General features: G+C 44.3%; 1 protein-coding gene across 4 annotated transcripts in view; it reads right to left on the bottom strand.

The window, feature by feature from the left end:
• Window positions 1-20,660, bottom strand: part of MARCHF6 (membrane associated ring-CH-type finger 6) — a 123,648-nt gene that overhangs the window by 102,593 nt on the left and 395 nt on the right. The window contains exons 1-3 of one of the 4 annotated variants that reach the window (XM_075062676.1): window positions 20,250-20,371; window positions 7,121-7,220; window positions 6,057-6,130 (exon numbers count right to left, since the gene is read on the bottom strand). Coding sequence is in view for 2 of the 4 variants with exons in the window: in XM_032796330.2 (XP_032652221.2) it covers window positions 6,057-6,130; window positions 7,121-7,220 (174 nt within the window). In the remaining 2 variants the exon portion in view is untranslated. Of the gene's footprint in view, window positions 1-6,056; window positions 6,131-7,120; window positions 7,221-20,249; window positions 20,372-20,660 lie in introns of those variants that run through there. The other 3 variants (XM_075062677.1, XM_032796330.2, XM_075062675.1) reach the window with 3 other exon arrangements.

Raw genomic sequence — 20,660 nt, 5'->3', positions numbered from 1 at the left:
AGGCTTCAGAGCCCAAACTTCAACATGAGCTGCAACTTCAAATCACTGTCTATACAGCTATTTTTCAAGCATTAGCCGAGCTCCACTAGACCAAGTCTGTTGACCCGGGCTGGAAGGCTTGCTCCTGAGGGCTGTGTAGATATACCCTTATGGGGTTTAAGTGATGGCCTGGGAGACTGTAACTGGTGCCTCTATTCTGGTCGACTCCCAGTGCTTTCCCCCTCTTTCAGAGGAAGAGATATTCAGCACTAGAGTGTCTATAGGGGAGAAAGTAAAATACAGCTCTTACCGGTACAGGTCCCACTCTGCCCCTCACCCCGGAAGGGGCAGAGCCTCAGATGGAAGGGGCAGGTCCAGGGGTGGAAGTAAGTTACATTTCTTATCCATACAGTCCAAACACAAGCAACTCACCTCTCCTACATACTTCATGGATCCCTCCCATTGCATGACTTAGATATAGAAAATAAAGCTGCTGCTACTACTACTACCACCACCAGTACTGTCTGTAATAAACCTTTACTATTGGAATAAGCCTGAAAAACTGAAAACTCACTGTGACATTTTTCTCCTTGTACTCTCTCCTCCTCCAGCCAGGCTGCCCGACCCAGCTTGTCTCCTTATTCCCCTGACCCCCGCACTCAGCAGCAGTTGAAGGGGCTCCCCTCTAGCTTGTAGCAGGGAGCTGGACGACTGGCTGAGGGAGAAGCCTCTGCAGGTAGCCTGCTGCCTGCATAGGAATAGTTTAAACTTAGCTGGTCTCTCCGCAGTCTGAACGGTGGGATTAGGGCCTATTTCTGACGTCCTTGTTAATTTCACTCATGGTTGTTGAGGGGGACGGGGGACAGTGAGATCAAGGCAGGGGCAGAATACAATAGCCATTTGGCTGCAGAGCTTAAATCTAGAGCTACTAAAAGCCAGTGGAAGGGGAAGACTCACTGTCACATTGATTTCTTTCCTCCCTCCCCCTCCAGCCAGGCTGCCAACAGGGCTTGGCTCAGTGCTTCCCCCAATCCCCGCACTCAGCAGGGGCTGCAGCAGCTCCCCTCTAGCTTATAGCAGGGAGCAGAGGCACTGGCTGAGGGAGAAGCCTCCCCAGCACACCTGCTGCCTGCATAAGAACAGTTTAAACTTAGCTGTTCACCCTGGGACCTGAACTGCAGAATTCAGAGCTATTTCTGACATCCTTGTTCATTTCACTCAAGGATGCTGGGGGGGAATATACAAGATACTTAGAGAAAGTTCAGCCTTTACACTCAGGACACCTACAAAACAAAAAAGAGATTTGAGCCCTTATGTCCTAAGGACATTTTGGGTGTTTAATTCAATATATAAAGAGGGTGGAATGAAAACTACTATCTCTTTCAAAGGAGGCACATTAATTTCCCTGAATATTCAGTTTTTCCCTCCAATCTCTTTGTGGTTTTGTTTATTGGGCTATTTGCTTTCCCTGTGAATCTTTAGTTGTTTTACCAAAATTGCTTTGCCCAAAATAAACCCCGATCAGCAGAACACATCTTCTCACCATGCTCTCCATGTGTTTCTTTTTGTTTTGTTTTTTTTTGTTTGTTTTTTTTGTTTTAAACAGTAACATTTCAAAGAGGATCTGCAAGCAGTTTGGACATCACAGCCATGATCCTCTGCTGGGGAGAGAATGGGATAGATTTGAACTTGGAAATGGTTCCTGATTTTGACTGTATTTTTTGTGTATTATATTACTGAAGATCGCCTCATCCAGGGGGCAGAAAAGAACTGCCCCGACTTTGGTCACTCCTCCCCACCCCAACAACCCTGAGTGAAATTAACAAGAATGTCAGAAATAGCTCCGAATCCCATCATTCAGACAGACCTGTGGAGTGAACAGCTAAGTTTAAACTGTTCCTATGCAGGCAGCAGGCTACCTGGGGAGGCTTCTCCCCCAGCCAGTCCCCCTGCTTCCTGCTGAGTGTGGGAGTAAGGGGAAGGCGGAGCCTAGCCACTTCAGGCAGCCTGGCTGGAGGAGGAGAGGGAGAGAAACAACAAACAAATGTGACAGTGAGTTTTCCCTTTCCAAGCTTTTATTAGCTTTGCGTTTGAACTTTTTGTTATGCAGCCAAAGGGGTGAAAGTAAGCCAGTACTGAATGCTCCACTTATTTGCCGGCACGCTGCTGCATCATTTTTTTTTTTTTATTACCAGTACTCCGTACCGGCCGGTACCGTCTTTCTTTCACCGCTGGTGTCTACCAAATATAGAGTGGCTGCCAGAATACTCTTTATTGAAAGATAGTCAGGGACACTTGGTACCAGAGGCCAGAAGCATGGATTCTTCCATGAGTTACATTCTCAGACAGTTCTCTCTAGATTTCTTTGTTCTTCTGGAGAAGGAGAACAGTTCACATAGGTGAACCTCTCTGGAATGCGGCCTTCTAAACAAAACAGAAACCATTGTATATCCATCATTTAGCAGCATGACAACCTGAGAGAACAGATGTTATTTAAAACCTGGGGATTTTCTGACTGACAACTTCAGCAGCAGTAGTAGTAATACAGGAGTCCCACCCAAAGAAATAAAGAAGAGACTTATCTTAAAAACTCAGAGAGAAAAGGAAACATTATTTTAAAAAAACCTGTCATTAACTACTATGTAAAGTAAGCTAACTAAATACAAGAGTGCTAATAACTACTGAATGACAGTAAGCTGCAGATGGTGAGAAGAAACTGAGAAGGTTCAGGGTGGCCCCACCCTTTACGCACTCAGCTTGAGGCAAGAGGACACTCAGGGCACAGGACACACCCCAGTGGGTACTGCTGACCAATCATCTCTGACGTGAATGCACTGGATGCACACACACCCTAACTGGAATACATATGTGCACAAGCATTCAAACGTTCTCTTCACCTTTCATAACTGTGTTTAAATGCCCTCTGCCTTCTTTAGAAGTAAGTGCTGTATTGTTCATACTTCCTTTGTTTTGCAGATACATTTTAATTAACAGTTATTAACAGAGCCCCATGTAAAATTCAATTAGTTGGCCTTTTGATTTTTGCAAATTTACGGATTTCTCTTAGAACGCCACACAGTTGTGCCCCAGAATCAAGGTGGATTTTCTGTTGCAACTACATACAGCCTTTAGCAAACAGCAGCACCAAATTTAGTGTAACCAGAGGATACACTATATTTATATACACATTTATTTGCGCAACTATATAGTGTAACTTCTTTATTCAGATTCCTAATTTTTATTATACTAGAAAATGATGAATGATGCATTTCTTATTTACCAGATGAGTAATGATTTAGTTGTGATTTATGTTAAGGTCTGTTTGGATGGACATTCAAATTAAATTAAAATACATAAAAACAGCATTTTAATTTTTTTATTAAATAAAAACTACATTAAAAATGCTGGATATGTAAGAAAAAAGTTAGCCAAAATTTATGAAAACTTTTTTTGCATTTAAAAATAACTGATTTATTAAATAAAGGAAATATCTGTAGTTAATGAATTTAACTGATTATTTCTGGTCACCACGTGCTACAAGTTTTTAGCACTAGCACATCTCATCTTCTTACACCCAGTGTTTATTCAGAGATTGCAAAACAAGCATCCCTACTTTTTTAAACTCCCAATTGTTTTCTCAACTAGCTATGGAACTGAACTAGTTGAAGAAAATGAAATGAAGAAAATATTCTCTCTGCACATACAGAAGAGTCTACTGCTATCAAAAGCTGGTCCCATTTCAATAAATTGCTTAGGTTAGCCACTTTCACAAGCTCAGTAGTCTGACTTTTCTTAAAACTTGACAACAAACATGTACTTTATTTTTTTTTTATTTAACTTATTATAATTTATTAAAATAATTTAAGGCCTTAGCATAGGTTGTCCTAATGTCAAATAAATTTATTTAAAAAAATAAAACTATTTAAATAAACACTGATTTTTTTAAAATAATTTTTATCCATCTCATTTTTTAAGGTTTAAGAGGAAACTCTTGCAAGCTAGAAATATAACCAAGAAGCAGGTATAACCAATGCAGTAACATATGTCAGAGTCTACCAACCAGTCTGAAACAATAACTCTGAAGGATGCTAAATGCTCCACTCATCTGCCCTGTGTTAACCCCAAACTGTCAACATTATCTATATATTTTCTGATCATGTCACTAGTAGCATGTCTAATATGCTTTTATGTTATTATGGTTGCTATGACAGATTTTGGGGTGGGTTACAAGGTGACAGCTAGTTGGTATAAAGGGATCCTGGAATGGAGAATAAAATACTCCTTCTCTAGTTGGTTGAGGATAGAGGCAACTGAATCCAGAGGGTGGGGGGGACGGGACGAAAAGATATGCATCACCTGTCCTTCAGCAGCAAGAGCCAAACTGCCTCCTGGATAACGAAAAACTCCCAACTATTCAAACCACCAGCTTCCCTTCCCACCCCAGACAGTTCCTAGGATGCCGGGACTCATTAGTTTTTTTTAAAAAAAAAAAAGTCTCTTTACGCAGCACATTTAAAACTTAGAATTTGGGAGCAGCATAAAGTGCAGTAGAACCTCAGAGTTAGCGACATCTCAGGAATGGAGGTTGTTTGTAACTCTGAAGTGTTTGTAACTGAACAAAATGTTATAGTTCAGGGATTGGCAACCTTTGGTACACAGCCTGTGACGTTTGTTTACCTGCAGTGTCTGCAGATTTGGCCAATCGCAGCTCCCACTGGCAGCTATTCACTGTTCCCAGACAATGGGGGCTGCGGGAAGTGACAGCCAGCACATCCCTTGGCCCGGGCTGCTTGCCGGAGCCCCCAATGGCCTGCAATGGCAAACCACAGCCAGTGGGAGCTGCGATGGGCCGAACCTGCAGACGATGCAGGTAAACAAACCGGCCCAGCCCACCATCGGACTTCCCTGACGGGCCATGTGCCAAAGGTTGCCAATCCCTGTTACAGTTCTTTCAAAAGTATACAACTGAACATTGACTTAACACAGCTTTGAAACTTTAGTACACAGAACTATTTTTTTTAGTAGTTTACAGTTAACACAGTACTGTACTGTAATTTACTTTTTTTTTTTTTGGTCTCTGCTGCTGCCTGATTGTGTACTTCTGGTTCCAAATGAGACGTGTGGCTGGCCGGTCAGTTCATAACTCTGGTGTTCATAACTCTTAGGTTCTACTGTAAACTGCATCAAAACAAATAATACAAGGAATATTGTACTGATTAGACAGGCAATGAGAGGGCAATGCAGAATGATTGAGGCCTAATGTGCCACATAGATCAGGGGCCTTACTTATCTGACACCTTGCCCAATGTTAGTTTTCTTGTTACCCAGTAGAACAGAACATGCATCCCATTAGAAACTGCACAGAGATAAAGTCAGCTCAAGTCTAAGGTTTTTAAAAATTAACTAAATTGCTTAACTTCAATTTTCGTTAGCTGAATCTAACACGATAAACAATTATTTGTGGTAGCTACTCAACCTTGACTGAGGTGGTGGTAGAATGGATGGAGAATATTAGGGTACATTAATCAACTCACATTCCTAGTGTCAACTGTGTTGCAAGGAAGAAGTTAGTAAGATACTACGTCAATTCTGCAAAATAATGTTCTTACAGATAGATACTTCAAAAGCAATCGAAAAAAGTTTGTCAACTGTAGATTACAGGTTTGGTTCACCTCATTTTAGCAGTCTAAAACTTCCAGATTCCTCAGAACTTTACTCCTGCTTAATACACAGTAACTGAAAACGAACTGTATGCATTAAGTTATTTAAACTTAGCTCACAGTCCATGAACTGGAATTGAGGGCATCAATCAAAAGATATTGAATATTCTTTCTTGGAAACTAGGTGGATAAAAAAAATCAGTATTATCTGCTACAAAGAAAATTTTATGAAAAACCTATATTGTGATCTACTCAAAAGAGCTACAGGTCAAACAAGAATAAGAGACACAGGCCAAAACTATCTACACAGATACACTTAGAAATTTAAAAAATGCCAATCACTACTATAAATATCACAAATAAGAAAATAAGGAAACAAAGGTGTTGAAAAAGATAGAAAAGGTGTTATATACTTACTTGGTGTGAAAGCAAATCTGTGTTTACATAATTCACAGTATTCTTTTCTGCTGTGTTTCAGCCACTGAACTAAGCTGCAATAAAGAGAAACATGAACATAGAACTAAAATGTGTCTATGCTTAAAAATTTAAGACACCCAAGCAATTGATTTCCTGACACTTGTGAAAAGTTCAAGTCTAAAAAAATTACAGCTGAAAAGCCAATAATTGGATTTATTAATTTATCAAATATATTAAGCCTGTTAAATCAATACAGATAGTTTGGACCACTATGAAAATGAAATTAGTATGCAGGAATGGAAAAGGAGAGCAGGCTACCACTGGTAACTGTGACTCTTCAAAGAAATTGTTTGTACTACGGATGATGTGCCCTCTCTGGGTGTGCATTAACTCAAATCTTATAGATACTACTATCCAAAAGGCTAACACACACAGGGCACATGCACCTCTATTAATGTAGACCTGTAATTTTTTTTCTCCCTCCCTCTCTCCTCTCTGGGGATTGTTTGTACAAAGTACACCTGTATATCTAAGGTTGAAATAGTAAGCGATTGTGTAATTAACCACTATCATAATCCAGTCACACTGGGGGGCAGCTTTAACTTTGGCATTTTCATGATTAACTGTGCAACCATAATATTGCATTAATATAGGATTTTTAAAAGTTTAAATATAATATTTACCCTTGGGCATTAGACCTTTACACTCTAATTCATATCTATAAAGGTGCAGAAAGATATACTAATAATTTAGTAAGTTTAGTCAGCTGTCTTCCTGAAGCGCACAGTTTATAAAAGACTACCTGTCAAATACTACTGTATTCGTAAGCAGGAATGACTGTTACAACACATAGGTGCACATACTTTGGTTTTCACATGCTCTTTACGCTACAGAGACAGAAAGCAGACAATGCAAGCTAACCTGTAAGAACCATCCAAAAGTTTACATTTAAATATAATTTTTCCACAAACTAACTTTTCTGTTTACAAAGTAGTTCTTTGGAAGACCTAACAAGTATCCCTTTTAGAAAACATTTGTGTTCTGTTTAAAAAATTAAAACTTACCATTCTTGATGAATAAATTTAATACTGCCAGTACACACGCACGGATGATAGAGGGGTTTCTCAGGTGTTCCTTCAGACCGACACACCCTACATATGTCTGCTGGCCAAAACAAGAAACTTATCATTTTGCTTAAAGTTTCTCACACATTTAATATCAAAATAAATTAAGAATAAACAATAAAGGAAAATACAGTATTATGGTCAAGGATCATGCCACAGAGCAAAATAAAACCAGACTGATTTAAAATGAAATAAACTGAAAAACACGCAACACACATTTTGAACTTAATTGCAGAAATAAAGATTCTACGAGCTCCAGCAGAGCAGAATTCTGCTTCCTGAACACCCTCCCACTGTAAAAAATTGATAAAAATCTCTACCACACAAACGTAACAGAATGAAAGGTTCTGGAATTAACAAGTATATACAAACACACAACTGCTGAGGACGTATGCATGAGCACACTGGATGTAAAGATATTTCCACTGCTAAAACAGCAACACATAGGGGTCATCTGAGGACATAAGCTGATGCTCCCAGACAGCTGCCTCTCAACTTGGCTTTGGAAGCTAAGAGTAGTTGTAGAAGTTTTATGCAAAGTAAACAGAAGACAGGAAGGTCTGAGGTATAACCAAGGATGTCTCATTTGGGATACTAGCCCTGACCCTAGTAAATTATTGTTCTCAGCACTTTAGAGGAACTAAAAAAACAAATTTAAAAAAAACCAAAACCTCACTGCTTCAAAGTGACAAAAGCTGAAAGGTATACTTGATCAAGTGGTTGCAAGCTCTACCTAATTAGAAGCAATATAGGTTTCAGGAGCTACAGAAGAGCAGAATAAATTCTGTCTCTTGTTCCATAACCCTATCACCTGCTTTCTCCTGAATTAAAATAGCTGTGGGAGATTTTCTGAAGTGAAACACATATTTCTATTCATAAGAGCAGACACAAAGCCTATCTCAACTCTAGATGCTCTTGACAATCAGCTAAACACAACCAATACAGATGCAACACTTAAGTAAATAAAATATTTAAGAGTCATTATCCTAGCCAAAAATCATCTGTATGAAAACATCAGCTCCATGCCTTGTGTTAAACATTTGTGTCAAAGAGTCAAGAAAGTGCCACATCTTCTTATGTTCATATCTTTTTGTGCTCAGCTGGAACTCAAAGTTAATGATTTACTTTCTCTAAAAGTCAGAAACAATACATAGCTATTTTCATCCACAGACCTCAAAGTATGTACTGAACACCAGTCTCTGTGTATGAGGCTAAGACAGTCCATCCCAAGTTCAGTTTTCGGAGAGTGGACATAAAAACTAAGTAATTCAGGAGATAGGAGGAGGAAGAATAAATTGGTACATTTGATTCAGGTCTCTGGATCATTTACATGAATTGCAAAGCTAAAATTCAGAAAGCCCAGAAACATTTTGAATACAGTATCAGTAATATTACAGATTGATGTGGTCAGCACTGAATTTGCCTCAGTTAGTTTCATTACCTTATAAGACATAGTGATAAGACCTTTTCATTAACCTATCACTACTCCCCAGGAGGATTATCACTATACACATGAAGTGTGGCTGACTTATCTGTGGATAGCAGGAATGGACTGTATTGCTCTTAGGTAGGTAAGTATAACTTTCTTATTGAGTGTTCTCAAAAGATGGTGTAGAACAATTGCTCCTCCTCCCTGTGATGTTCTAGAGTAGGGGTGGGCAAACTTTCTGGCCGGAGGGCCACATCTGGGAATAGAAATTGTATGGTGGGCCATGAATATTCACAAAATTGGGGCTGGAGTGTAGGGGGAGTGGTGAGGGCTCTGGTTGGGGGTGCAGGCTCCAAGGTGGGGCCATAAATTAAGAGTTCAAGGTTTTAGGAAGAGGCTCTGGGCTGGAAGAAAGGCTGTGGACTTTAGCTGGAAGCGTGTGCTCTGGAGTGGGGCTGGAGATGAGGGGTTTGGGGTGCAGAAGGGTGCTCCGGGCTGGGATCGAGGGATTTGGAGGGCAGGAGGGGGATCAGAGCAGGGGCAGGGGGTTGAGAGAGGCTCAGGGGTGCAATATAAGCCCAAGTCTGAGCCTAGGCTGAAGGCAAACACCCTTTGCATCCACCCTGCAATTGTACTAACCTAGGGCTCAGACCCATGGTCCCAGGACCCTGGAAGGTCTGAACCCGAATCAAGCTAGGGCCAAGGGTCAGAGTCCTACTGCTTTCCTATGTACATGTGCCCTTGGCTTGATTCGGGCTCCAGGTGTCCTCCAGATATATCGCACCGTTACTGATGGCAGAATAACAGCACTGCAGGCAGCCAGCACAGCTGGCAGAAAGCATCATTACTGCCTGCCCATTCATGGTCCCCATTCCTGCTCCTCCTGCAATGATGGCTTCAGCTTCTGCTCCTTCTTGCTGCTGTGCAGTGCTTGCCTGGAGAAGGTGGCAAAGTTGCCACGCCAGAGGTGACTCCTGGCTGTCGGGATATTGGGGGGGGTCATCCCTCCCCAGGCCAGGCTGAGCTGGGAGCTCCATAGCATAGTGTTGCCAACCCTCCACTACTGTTCAGGAGTCTCCAGGAATTAAAGATGAATCTTTAAAGATAGTGTCATATGATGAATATGTCCAGGAATACATCAAACCAAACTTGGCAATCCTATCCCCAGGGCAGTGCTTGCTCCCCGCTCTGCTCTCTGACTCTTGCTTCCAGGCTCACCTTGCCCTCACTGGGACCGCATATGCAGGGGCACCTGTACTGTCAGGGTGGTGAGAGGGAGCCAGCCCCAAAACTTCCCTACAGCCTTCAGTGGGGACAGGGATAAGGGCTTGGCTGGGGGTGCTGGAGCACACTGTACCCAAGCCCTGGGTATGCACTTCACCACTGCACAGCTTGGCTGGTGTGTGTGTGTTTTAATGGATGGGATCTTTGGGAGGAGAGCAATGATCCCCCAAGCTGGGTCACTTGGGCAGGGACACACACTCTAGTCAGAATGAAGCATGGAAGGAAGTAGCTACTTCTGTGACCCTTGATGGGGGATTGCCAAAAAATGAAAACCTTCATTATTAAGCAGACTAGTGGGTCACCCATGTTGGCTGCTTCTGGAGACTTGTTAGAAAAGTGAGAGTAAGAAGCACCATGAGTTGAACACTGGAGGCTGCTTCTGCCCCAGTGTTCAGCTGAGCAAGGGTTAGAAAACTCTAATTGGGGTGGTGACTCTGATGAAGTGTATATCCCACTAAGGGTGTTCCTCCTGAAGAACAAGTGATCTGCAACTTGCACAAGCACACTACTAGGGAGTCTCCAGGGTTTTCAGTGGAGACTGATACAGTCAAGCCATTTCACAAAGCGATTCACTCCCCCACATCCCCCAACCACACATTTATTTTCCATCACATTGCACGGCAATCAAGACCACTCCCTCTCACAAGCACTGTTCCCTCACTCCCCACAAAATGAGCCCGTTTCCCCTCCCACCTCCAAGCACATAATACCATTTATGTCAATGTCATTTGGTGGGAATAGTATCCAAGCCTATCCAGGAATGTAGACAGTAAAGTTTTCCCACAGTGCACCACATTCCTAGGGCTAGAGCAGTGGTTCTCAAACTTTTGTTTTGGTGACCCCTTTCACACACCAAGCCTCTGAGTGCGACTCCCCTTATATATTAAAACCACATTTCTTTTATATTTAACACCATTATAAATGCTGGAGGCAAAGCAGATTTTCACAGAACGTCAGAGTTGGAAGGGATCTCAGGAGGTCATCTAGTCCAACCCCTTGCTCAAAGCAGGACCAATCCCCAGACAGATTTTTGCCCCAGATCCCTAAATGGCCCCCTCAAGGACTGAACTTACAACCCTGGGTTTAACAGGCCAATGCTCAAACCACTGAGCTATCCCTCCCCCCCATATAACCTTGGGGTGGAGGCTGACAGTTCACGACCACCACCCCCCACATAACCTTGTGACCCCAAGGGATCATGACCCCCCATTTGAAAACCCCTGGGCTAGAGTATCAACACTGGGGGAAGGGGGCAACTAGATATTCTGGGATATGGTTACTTTGACTCAGATCTGTGCACTGCAGTGTGGATGCCAGAGCTCTAGGTTTGAGCACAGTCAAATTCTTAACATAGGGTTAAAATGCAATGTAGTGATAGCAAATTACTGTACATACTCATAGGAGCATACTCATGATATTGCCACCCTTTCTTCTGCACTGCTGCTGGCAGCAGTGTTGCCTTCAGAGCTGAGTAGCTGGAAAGAGGCAGCTGCTGTACCCCCTTCCCATTCCCTCCAGCAATACTTTTTGTGATCTCATGACCCCTGTACAATAGCCTTGCAATCCCTTTTTGGGTCGGGACTCCCACTTTGAGAAATGCTGCACTAATCCAAGACTTATATTGCTGTGTAGACATAGCCTCAGGGCATGGGTACACTTGCAGATGTAGAGCACTGGGAGTTAAACCAGCCCTCAGAGATCGCAGCAGGGAAAGTGCTGCCATATGTTTACACTGTCAGCTGCAAGCGCAGTGGAGTGGCCACATTAGCAGCTCTTGCAATGCCACAGAGAGCAGTGCATTGTGGTAGCTCTCCCAGTGTGCACGTGGCTGCAGAGTGCTTTTCAAATGGTGGGGGGGTGGAGTGTGTCAGGGAGTGTGTTGTGTGTATGCAGGGGGAGAGACTGTGTTTTGGGGGGCAGAGAGTGTGTCAGCATGCTGTCTCGTAAGTTCAGACAGCAGCAGGGGAAAACCCCCAACATCAGCCCTCCCCACCCCCCCCCACCACACCACACACACACCTGCCTTGCTGGTAGTAGCATTCCACAGTAATGGTTTGCTTTGTCCTCGAGCAGATAAGCATGCCAGCAGTCAGAAATGGAGCTTTGAAAGGGGATGGACGCATGCCTGCAGCCAAGTTCAAAACAATGACAAGAGTGGCCACTTGACTTCAAGGGATTATGGGACTTTTCTGGAGGCCAATCACAGTGCCGTAATGCAATACATCGTCCACACTGACACCCAGGCATTTAAGCCAGGATGCAGCAAGCTCTATGATTCTCGTGGACACGGATTACCACTAGCACTCCAGCTGCAGAGTCCAGGGGCTCTAAGTGCCTTGCCAGTGTAGACACCTCAGGAGATAGGGCACCTGGGGCTGATTTAATGCGCTCTAACTTGCAAGTGTAGCCAAGGCCTAAGAAGTTTAGTTCTGAGGTAGTACTTTAATATACTGATGACACCCAGTTTTTTAATCACCCAATCCAATCAGTGCTGTTGAATGCCTATCCCAATACTGGGATCAGATTGGGACATGGATGAAAACTAGGTGACTAAAGCACAATCCACATAAAATTGAAATAATGTTGGTAGATTAGGGGAAGTTGCCAAATGATACAGTGAAGCAGATGTCACTGCCAATTAAGGACATTTGTCTGCCTTTTATTCCATGGGAATGCAGCTTGGTTGTTGTGTTTTAACCTCAGCTGTGGCTGAGTGAAAACACAGAAGCAAAGTCCAGAAGTACTTTTAACCAAATGCATCTGAATTGGGCAATGTGACTTTTTTCAGATGCAACCCTGCTAAAATAACCCAGAAGGAAGGCACCACTATCTGAAGAATTGGACATTTGGCTGAAAGTCAGGAGACCTGGGTTTTATTCCCAGCTCTGACTCTATGCGACCATGACCAAGTCACTTCACTTCTCTGTACTCTCACACACTATGTCTAACTTGTTTGGGGCTTGTACGTGCTACCGCAATCCTTAAACAAAATAATAATCTGTATCTTTGTCACCTAAAGACTGGATTACTGCAATGCACGCTACATAGGGATACAACTTAAATCAATTCAGAAACTTAAGGTGCCACATTTTGCACCAGCTTGCTTATTAAGGCCCTGTCTACACGGCCACTTTACAACGCTGCAACTTTCTTGCTCAGGGGTATGAAAAAACAACCCCCTGAGCGCTGCAAGTTTCAGCGGTGTAAAACGGCAGTGTAGACAGTGCACCAGCGCTGGGAGCCGCGCTCCCATGCTGAGAGCTACTCCCCTCGTGGATGTGATTTTTTTACAGCGCTGGGAGACCTCTCTCCCAGCACTGGTGTCATGACTACACAGTCACGTTAAAGCATTGCCCCAGCAGTGCTTTAACATTGCTAGTGAAGACATACCCTTTAGTATTACTTCCCTGGAGTATCATATGATCTGTACCAGTGGCCTATTTTCTTCTGGATGGAATTTAAGGTGCTAGTTTTGACCTATAAATACCTACATGACTTCAGATATTTCCCCTAGAGAGACTATATCTCACCACCACAGCATACTTCACCAGCTTTGAATGGTCAAGATGCCTGATCTGAATCTCCCTTGATTTCAAAGAAAGGAGGCTGGAGATAATACATTCTCTGAAGGGCATGCTGCAAGGCACATGAATTTGTGGAAGCTGCTGTAAAGGATGGTGTTATATCTATGAGGGTGGGTGGAGAGTGGAATTCTGTGCCTTTTTAAGGAATTTTACTTCTGGCTGTCAAAATAAGTTTGTGTAACTGGTGTCAGGGTGTGCTGACAACTTTTGGATAGGTGTTTTTTATCATTGTAGAAATCCAAATATATACACATATTAGGCCTAATATAATTCAGACTGTAAAGGCAACAGCTAGCTTCAATCTACTCTGTCTCCTGAGGGCAGCCTCCTGAAATTAATTACACACATTATTGCCTATACATTGCAACATTCAAAATGAGTTCTGGCTGCCTAGCAAGTGTAGTTTTCTACTTGTGTATACAGTTCTCATCTTCCCCTCTGTTTACATGCAAAGTGCAGGGAAATCTATGCTGTATATAGCTCTTTATCTTGACAAAAGTTGTTAAAGCCAGATTGCCTATTTTTCTCTGCACATATAACACCTCAGTCTTCTATTTCCCACATTAGAGAAATCTCTCTTCAGCGTCACAACGCCTAGATATTAACTATAGAGTAAAATTTAATTGCAAAGCAATAGGAGTATCCTCCACCAGCACAAACTGCATTTTGTTATACAAGGAAGTTTTAGCCTTTCAAAGTTCCTTTATAAAAGATACACATATGGATATGGTCATGTGGTGACGGAGTTTTCACAGTTTTATGGTGACATAATATAGTCCAGGGTGGGTACTGAAATTGTATGACAGGCCATGAATGCTCATGAAATTGAAGGCTGAGGTGAGGGAGGGGGTAAGGGCTCCGGCTGGGGGTGTGGGCTCTGTGGTGGGGCAAGAAATGAGGAGTTCAGGTGCAGGAGCGGTCTCCGGGCTGGGGCAGGGAGGAGGGGGCAGGAAGGCTCTGGCTGGGGGTGAGGGCTCTGGAATGGACCTGGGAATTAGGGGTTTGGGGTTCAGGAAGGTGCTCAGGAAGGGGTTCGGAGGGCTGGAGAGGGATCAGGACTGGGGCAGGGGGCTGGGGCACAGGAGGGGATCATGGGTGCAGGCTCTGGGTGGAGCTTACCACAAGCAGTCCCCAGAAGCAGCAGCATGTTCCTGCTCCGGCTCCTATGCGGAGGTTTGGCTAGGTGGGTCTGCGCACAGCCCTGTCCACAAGCGCCGCCCCTGCAGCTCCCATTGGACAAGGTTCCTGGCCAATGGGATCTGCAGGAGTGGCGCTTGGGGTAGGGGTAGCATGTAGAGCACCCTGGCTGCCCCTACTCATAGAAGCCAGAGGTGGGACATGCCCCACATACCATGCAGAGTGGGGAAAGCCCCCTACCCAGCTCCCCGGCTGGAGTGCCAGAGCAGGGCAAGCCCCCAGACCCTGCTCCCTGGCAGGAGCTTCAGGGCCAGATTAAAATATCCAGACGGTCGGATGCAGCCCCTAGGCCATAGTTTCCCCACCCCAATACAGTTCATTAGCATGACCTTAGCAACACATGCTTAGAGAAGGTATAATCAGAGAAGGCTAACTACAGTTTTAATCCAGCTTTTAAAGAGTTATTAGTTACTACATTTCAACATATACCAATATCCTGTTAACATGTGGGAAAACTGATAACTAAGAGTGAACCAGGACTTGAAAAAGTCACTCATCCATTCCCCATGGTTGAGTGAGAAAATGCCACTTGTAAGTGCTATAAAAGTTTAAATGTTAAATTTAAAATGAATGCTTTTGTATATACTACAGTAGTCCCCTTAAACCTCAAACACAATTGCATCTTATCATGCTACAACGGGGGGGGGGGGGGGCAAACTATGGCTCACGGGCCTTAGGGGCGCTGGGTCGGAGGCTGCACCACATGGCATGGCCCTGCTCCGGGCAGGGCGCTGGGTTAGAGGCCACACCACACGGCTCCCGGAAGCCACAGCATAGCCCCACTCCAGCTCCTATGTGCTCCAATGGGAACTGCAGGGGTGGTGCCTGTGGATGGAGCAGAGTGCAGAGCCACCTGGCCATGCCTCTACATAGGAGCTGGAGAAGGGACATGCCGCTGCTTTGGGAGCCACTTGAAGTAAGTGCTGTTCAGAGCCTGCACCCGCTGAGCCTCTCCCAACACCCGAATCCCCTGCCCCAGCTCTGATCCCCCTCCTGCTCTCTAAACCCCTCGATCCCAGCCCAGAGCATCCTCCTGCACCCAAAACCTCTCATCCCCAGCCCCACCCCAGAGCCTACAACCCCAGCCAGATCCTGCACCCCATCCCACATGCTTGCCCCAGCCCTGATCCCCCTCCTGCTCTCCAAAACCCTCGGTCCCAGCCCAGAGCACCCTCCTACACCCCAAACTCATCCCAGCCCCACCCCAGAGTCCACACCCCATCCTGCACCTCAACCCCAATTTTGTGAGCATTCATGGCCCACCACACAATTTCTATTCCCTGATATGGCCCTTGGGCCAAAAAGGTTACCCACCCCTGCACTACAATATATAAGTGAACATGGAGTTTACAATCGAAGGCCTCAAGCCTGTAAATATTTTACACACGATTAACAATATATGTGTGAGGAATCCCCTAAATGTTACTACTTCTATGAATGTTTTTAGGATTGGGACCTAAATTAAGATAAAACAACATCTGTAGCAACGGTTAAGACAAGGGTAACAGTACTATCATACAGTCTCACAGGCTAACAACATGCTCAGCCTGGGTAATCTAAACTATTTCAGTTTTTCAAAAATTCCCTGTTAAGTGTATTCCCTCAGCTGCTTTAACATTTACAGACTCCCCCCTCAGAACTGGGCTTGTTGCCTATTATTTTGTTTATCCTCCTCAGGAGGCTATACTCCATTGCTAGCACTAATAGCTCTCCACCTCTCTAAAACAACTATACCCATGAGTCCCCCTCAGACAACAGACCCTATTCCAGGGATCAGCAAGCTTTGGCCCATGGCCCACCAGAGTAAGTACGCTGGCGGGCCGGGCTGGTTTGTTTAACTGCCGCGTCCGCAGGTTCAGCTGATCCAGGCCAATGGGGGTGGTGGGAAGCCACAGCCAGCACATTCCTCACCCCACGCCACTTCCCGCAGCCTCCACTGGCCTGGGACAGCGAACCCCGGCCAGTGGGAGCAGCAATCGGCCAAACCCGTGGACACGACAGGTAAACAAACTGGCCCGGCTCGCCAGAGTGCTTACCGTGGCGGGCTGCAAGCCAAAGATTGCTAATCCCTGCCCAATTCTGTATAGAAGCCCCACACCATTATTGGGTGCGGCAGGAAGGCAACCAATGTTTCTGACACACACTGCTGCTACCCAGTTAGCAGAGGTGAATCCATAAACATGTCAGGTGCTACTGAGCAGCAAATCCTTTGCTCAGTTATAGAGCATATGTTCTGATGCCACTATGGTCTGGGGTTGCGAAACTGTCATTCAGGTCTGCTCATTATCTGACCCCTAAATCATCTCCCTTTTCCACACCCTCCCCACAGTCAGTCAGTCTCCCAAAGCCAAGATGCTCAGAGTCCAGAAATGAAGACATAATAAGGACTACTGAGGCTGTAAAGGCACTACCATGGTATTCCTAGGAAAAGGGGAGGCTGCTTGGGCCATGTTCACCTGAAGTCTTCCTGGCTTTGCAGGGCAGTGAGAGGAAGCCTAGCTAGTCTCCATACCCCTATGATGCTAGCAGACTCTGCAGTTGTTGGTGAGTTATTTCTGGAGGAGGCTGAAGTCTTTTTAAAGGGAAACTCCTTGGAAGTGAAAGATAGATGCCAGGGTCTGAACCCCAAAGTCCTAGCTTTGAGAGAGAGGGCAAAATCTCTAAGTGTTTTGGATAGTTCCTCAGAGCACCTGTAGAGTTTGAGAGCAAATGAAGCTCCAGAGTAACATACAAACTTTCCAAGATATACTAGACATTACCTACATACTGCATTCCAGAGGCTTACTGGAACAGCCTTAATGATTCTCAGTGTACTAAAGAACTAGCCAGTCTGGCCTGGTCCACATTAGAAAAATTACCCATTGCTGACAAGAGGTATGAGCAGCACATTGCAAGTTTAGGGCACAGCTTTTCATGATCAACACCATTTCAGAAAACAACGAATAAAATGAAATTTATTCCAAGCAAGTCTTAGCCAGGGTTTTCTCAAACGGTGCTGATTATTATGTGTCCTGTTCCCCAAATGCAATTAAGCTGTGCAGTTTAACCAGTACTGGACCTACTGCTGACAACTGGTGTCAGCAATGGGTAATTTTTCTAGTGTAGATCTGGCCTCTGACTTGACTCAATTCAATGTATTCTCTTTTATCTAGGAACTATTTATTTCAAAACTAAAAAAACTAGTGCAGTAACATTTTCTCTTTGCTCTGGAAGAATCCCATACTAATAAATAACATTCCTATTCTAAACAATCAGCTGAAACTTAAGATAAATTTGCAGCGCACCTCATCACAAGCCCAAAAATAGATATGGCCATTATGAAAACAGCATAAAAGACCTAAGCAGTTATTTAACATTTGCAAGTGTGCTTTTAACTGATTCTAAAGAGTTTGACTTTAGCATTAAGTGCTGAATGCATCAAGTCAACAACAAAGAAGGCCAGGCCCATGAAGTGCAGATCCACTGACAGTCACCTACTTCCGTTTGATAAAATAATTGCAGGAAGTTGTAGACTGTACCTATTCTCTTTTACTTCCCATTTTTCTAATACTTTTTTTCAAAAAACTGAAATATAAAATACATGATTACTTTTCCGCAAAATGACAGCCTTCATGCTGTCAACATCACACAGACCATTGAATAAAACTAGGAGTAAGCAGTAAAGCAGTGAGCAGTAAATAGGTCCAACCTTCATGGAGAAAAATGAAAACTAGTGCCTCTTGCCTTGATTTTTGTAAGGTTGTCAACAAATACCTTAACTGCATTTTTATCTTTTTTGAAAATTTACAGGTCGTCTTTATTACACTTTTTCACAACCTCAAAACTCAACCCTCAGCAGTGATTTAACTGAGTTCTTGAGAGAATAATAGTTTAAAAAGTAAATAGCAAAAATCTTTTTAAGCACATCAGCAGCAGGAAGCCTACCAAAAAAACGCTGGACAATCAGGGTGCTAAAGAAGCACTCACAGAAGACAAAGCCCTTGTGGAAAAAATAAATTCATTTTTTTGCACTGGTTTTCACTGCAGAAGATGTGAGCAAGATTCCCACATCTGAACCATTCTTTTAAGGCAACAAAACTGAGGAACTGTCCCAGATTAAAGAGTCAGAGGAGGTTTTAGAACAAACTGATAAATTAAACTCATTAAGTCATCAGGATCACATGGTATTCACTCAAGAGTTCTGAAGAAACTCAAATATAAAATTACAGAACTACTATACTAACTGTGTTATGTAATGTAAAACTTAAATTAGCTTAAGTAGTACACCCACACCTTGAATATTGCATGCAGTTCTGGATGGCCCATCTCAAAAAAAGATATATTAGAAATGGAAATGGAACAGAGAAGCACATCAAAAATTATTAGAGGTATGAAACAGCTTCCAGAGGAGGAAATTTTTTTAAAAATGGGACTATTCAACTTAGAAGAGAGATGACTAAGGAGAGACATGATAGAGATATATAACATCATCAATGGTGTGAAGAAAGTGAATGGAGAAGGGTTATTTACTGCTTCACAAAACATAAGAACTAAGGGGTCAGCCAATGAAATGAATAGGCAGCAGATCTAAAACAAACATGATGAAGTACATCTTCACACAACACAGGATCAACCTGTGGAACTCTTTGCTCGGGATGTTGAAGAGGCCAAAAGTATAACTGGGTTGAAAAAAAGAATTAGATAAGTTCATGGAGGATATGCCCATTAATGGCTATTAGCCATGACGGTCAGGGATGCAACCCTATGCTGTGTGTGTGTCCCTAAGGGCTGGTCTACACTACGGGGGGAAATCAATCTTAGATACGCAACTTCAGCTACGTGAATAACGTAGCTGAAGCCGAATATCTAAGATCGGATTACTCACCTGTCCTCACCGCGCGGGATCGATGTCCGCGGCTCCCCCTGTCGATTCCGGAACTCCGTTGGGGTTGGTGGAGTTCCGGAATCGATATAAGTGCATTCAGGGATCGATATATCGTGTCTAGATGAGACATGATATATCGATCCCCGAGCAATCGATTTTAACCCGCCGATACAGCGGGCAGTCTAGATGTAGCCTGAATCTCTGATTGCCAGAAGCAGGGCCTAGATGATAGAAGAATGAGATCGCTGGACAAATTACCATTTTTGGTTCATTCCCTGTGAAGCATCTGGTACTGGCCACTGACAGAAGAGAGGACCCTGGCGCTAGAGACATTGGGCTGATCCAATATGGCTGCTCTTATACCTGTAGGGCCCGATCCCCTAGGCACGCTCACTCAGAGGCTGCCTTACATCACACAAAACAGCCAAAGAGAAGGCCCCTCCATTATAACCTTTAGCCCAGTGACTAGGGTTATTCACTGAGGACATGGGAAACCACCAGTTCCAATCTCCCTTCTGCCTGCTGAGGAAAAGGGAGCTGGACATGGATCTGCCACACCTCCCAGCAGAGCCCTGACCACTTATATTGTTGACATCACCCAAGATTTGTATTTAAAAGAACCAGACCCTCCAAACCAGCTTTCACTTTTAAGAGTTACACAGAATACATTTAACTATTCCCGAAAGAGGTAAGTAAAGGGGCGCTAAGTACCTGTCCCTATCAGAGGATACGCTGGGGCAGAGAACAGGGATACATGTTTGAGGGTGGGCAGGGCGGGGTGACTTTGCTCCGGGCAGGCGGCACTGCCGAGGGAACTCTCCGTGCACGACGCAGCCCCTTCTACTGCGCTGCAGGCGGAGCTCTCCCCCGAAGTGCCCAGCGCCCTTTGACCGCCAGCAGCGCCGGGCGGACATGGGCACAGCGGGGGCTGGGCAGCACAATAAACCAGGCGGCCGCTGGATCCGGCCACCCCGCGCCCGGCACGGCTCAGCGTAGGTGGGCCCCGCTGCCTATACCCCCACCCCCACTCCCCAGCGCTGGCTCCGGACTCACCCGCAACCAACAGCGGTTACATAAGAGACACTCCCCCAACACCCCCCTGCGAGCACCGCCCCCCCCGAC

Source organism: Chelonoidis abingdonii, chromosome 2 (genome assembly GCF_003597395.2).
Source record: "Chelonoidis abingdonii isolate Lonesome George chromosome 2, CheloAbing_2.0, whole genome shotgun sequence".
Classification (NCBI taxonomy): Eukaryota; Metazoa; Chordata; order Testudines; family Testudinidae; genus Chelonoidis; species Chelonoidis abingdonii.
The sequence above is the reverse complement of the archived record's forward strand: the minus strand, read 5'-3'. Positions and strand labels throughout refer to the sequence as shown.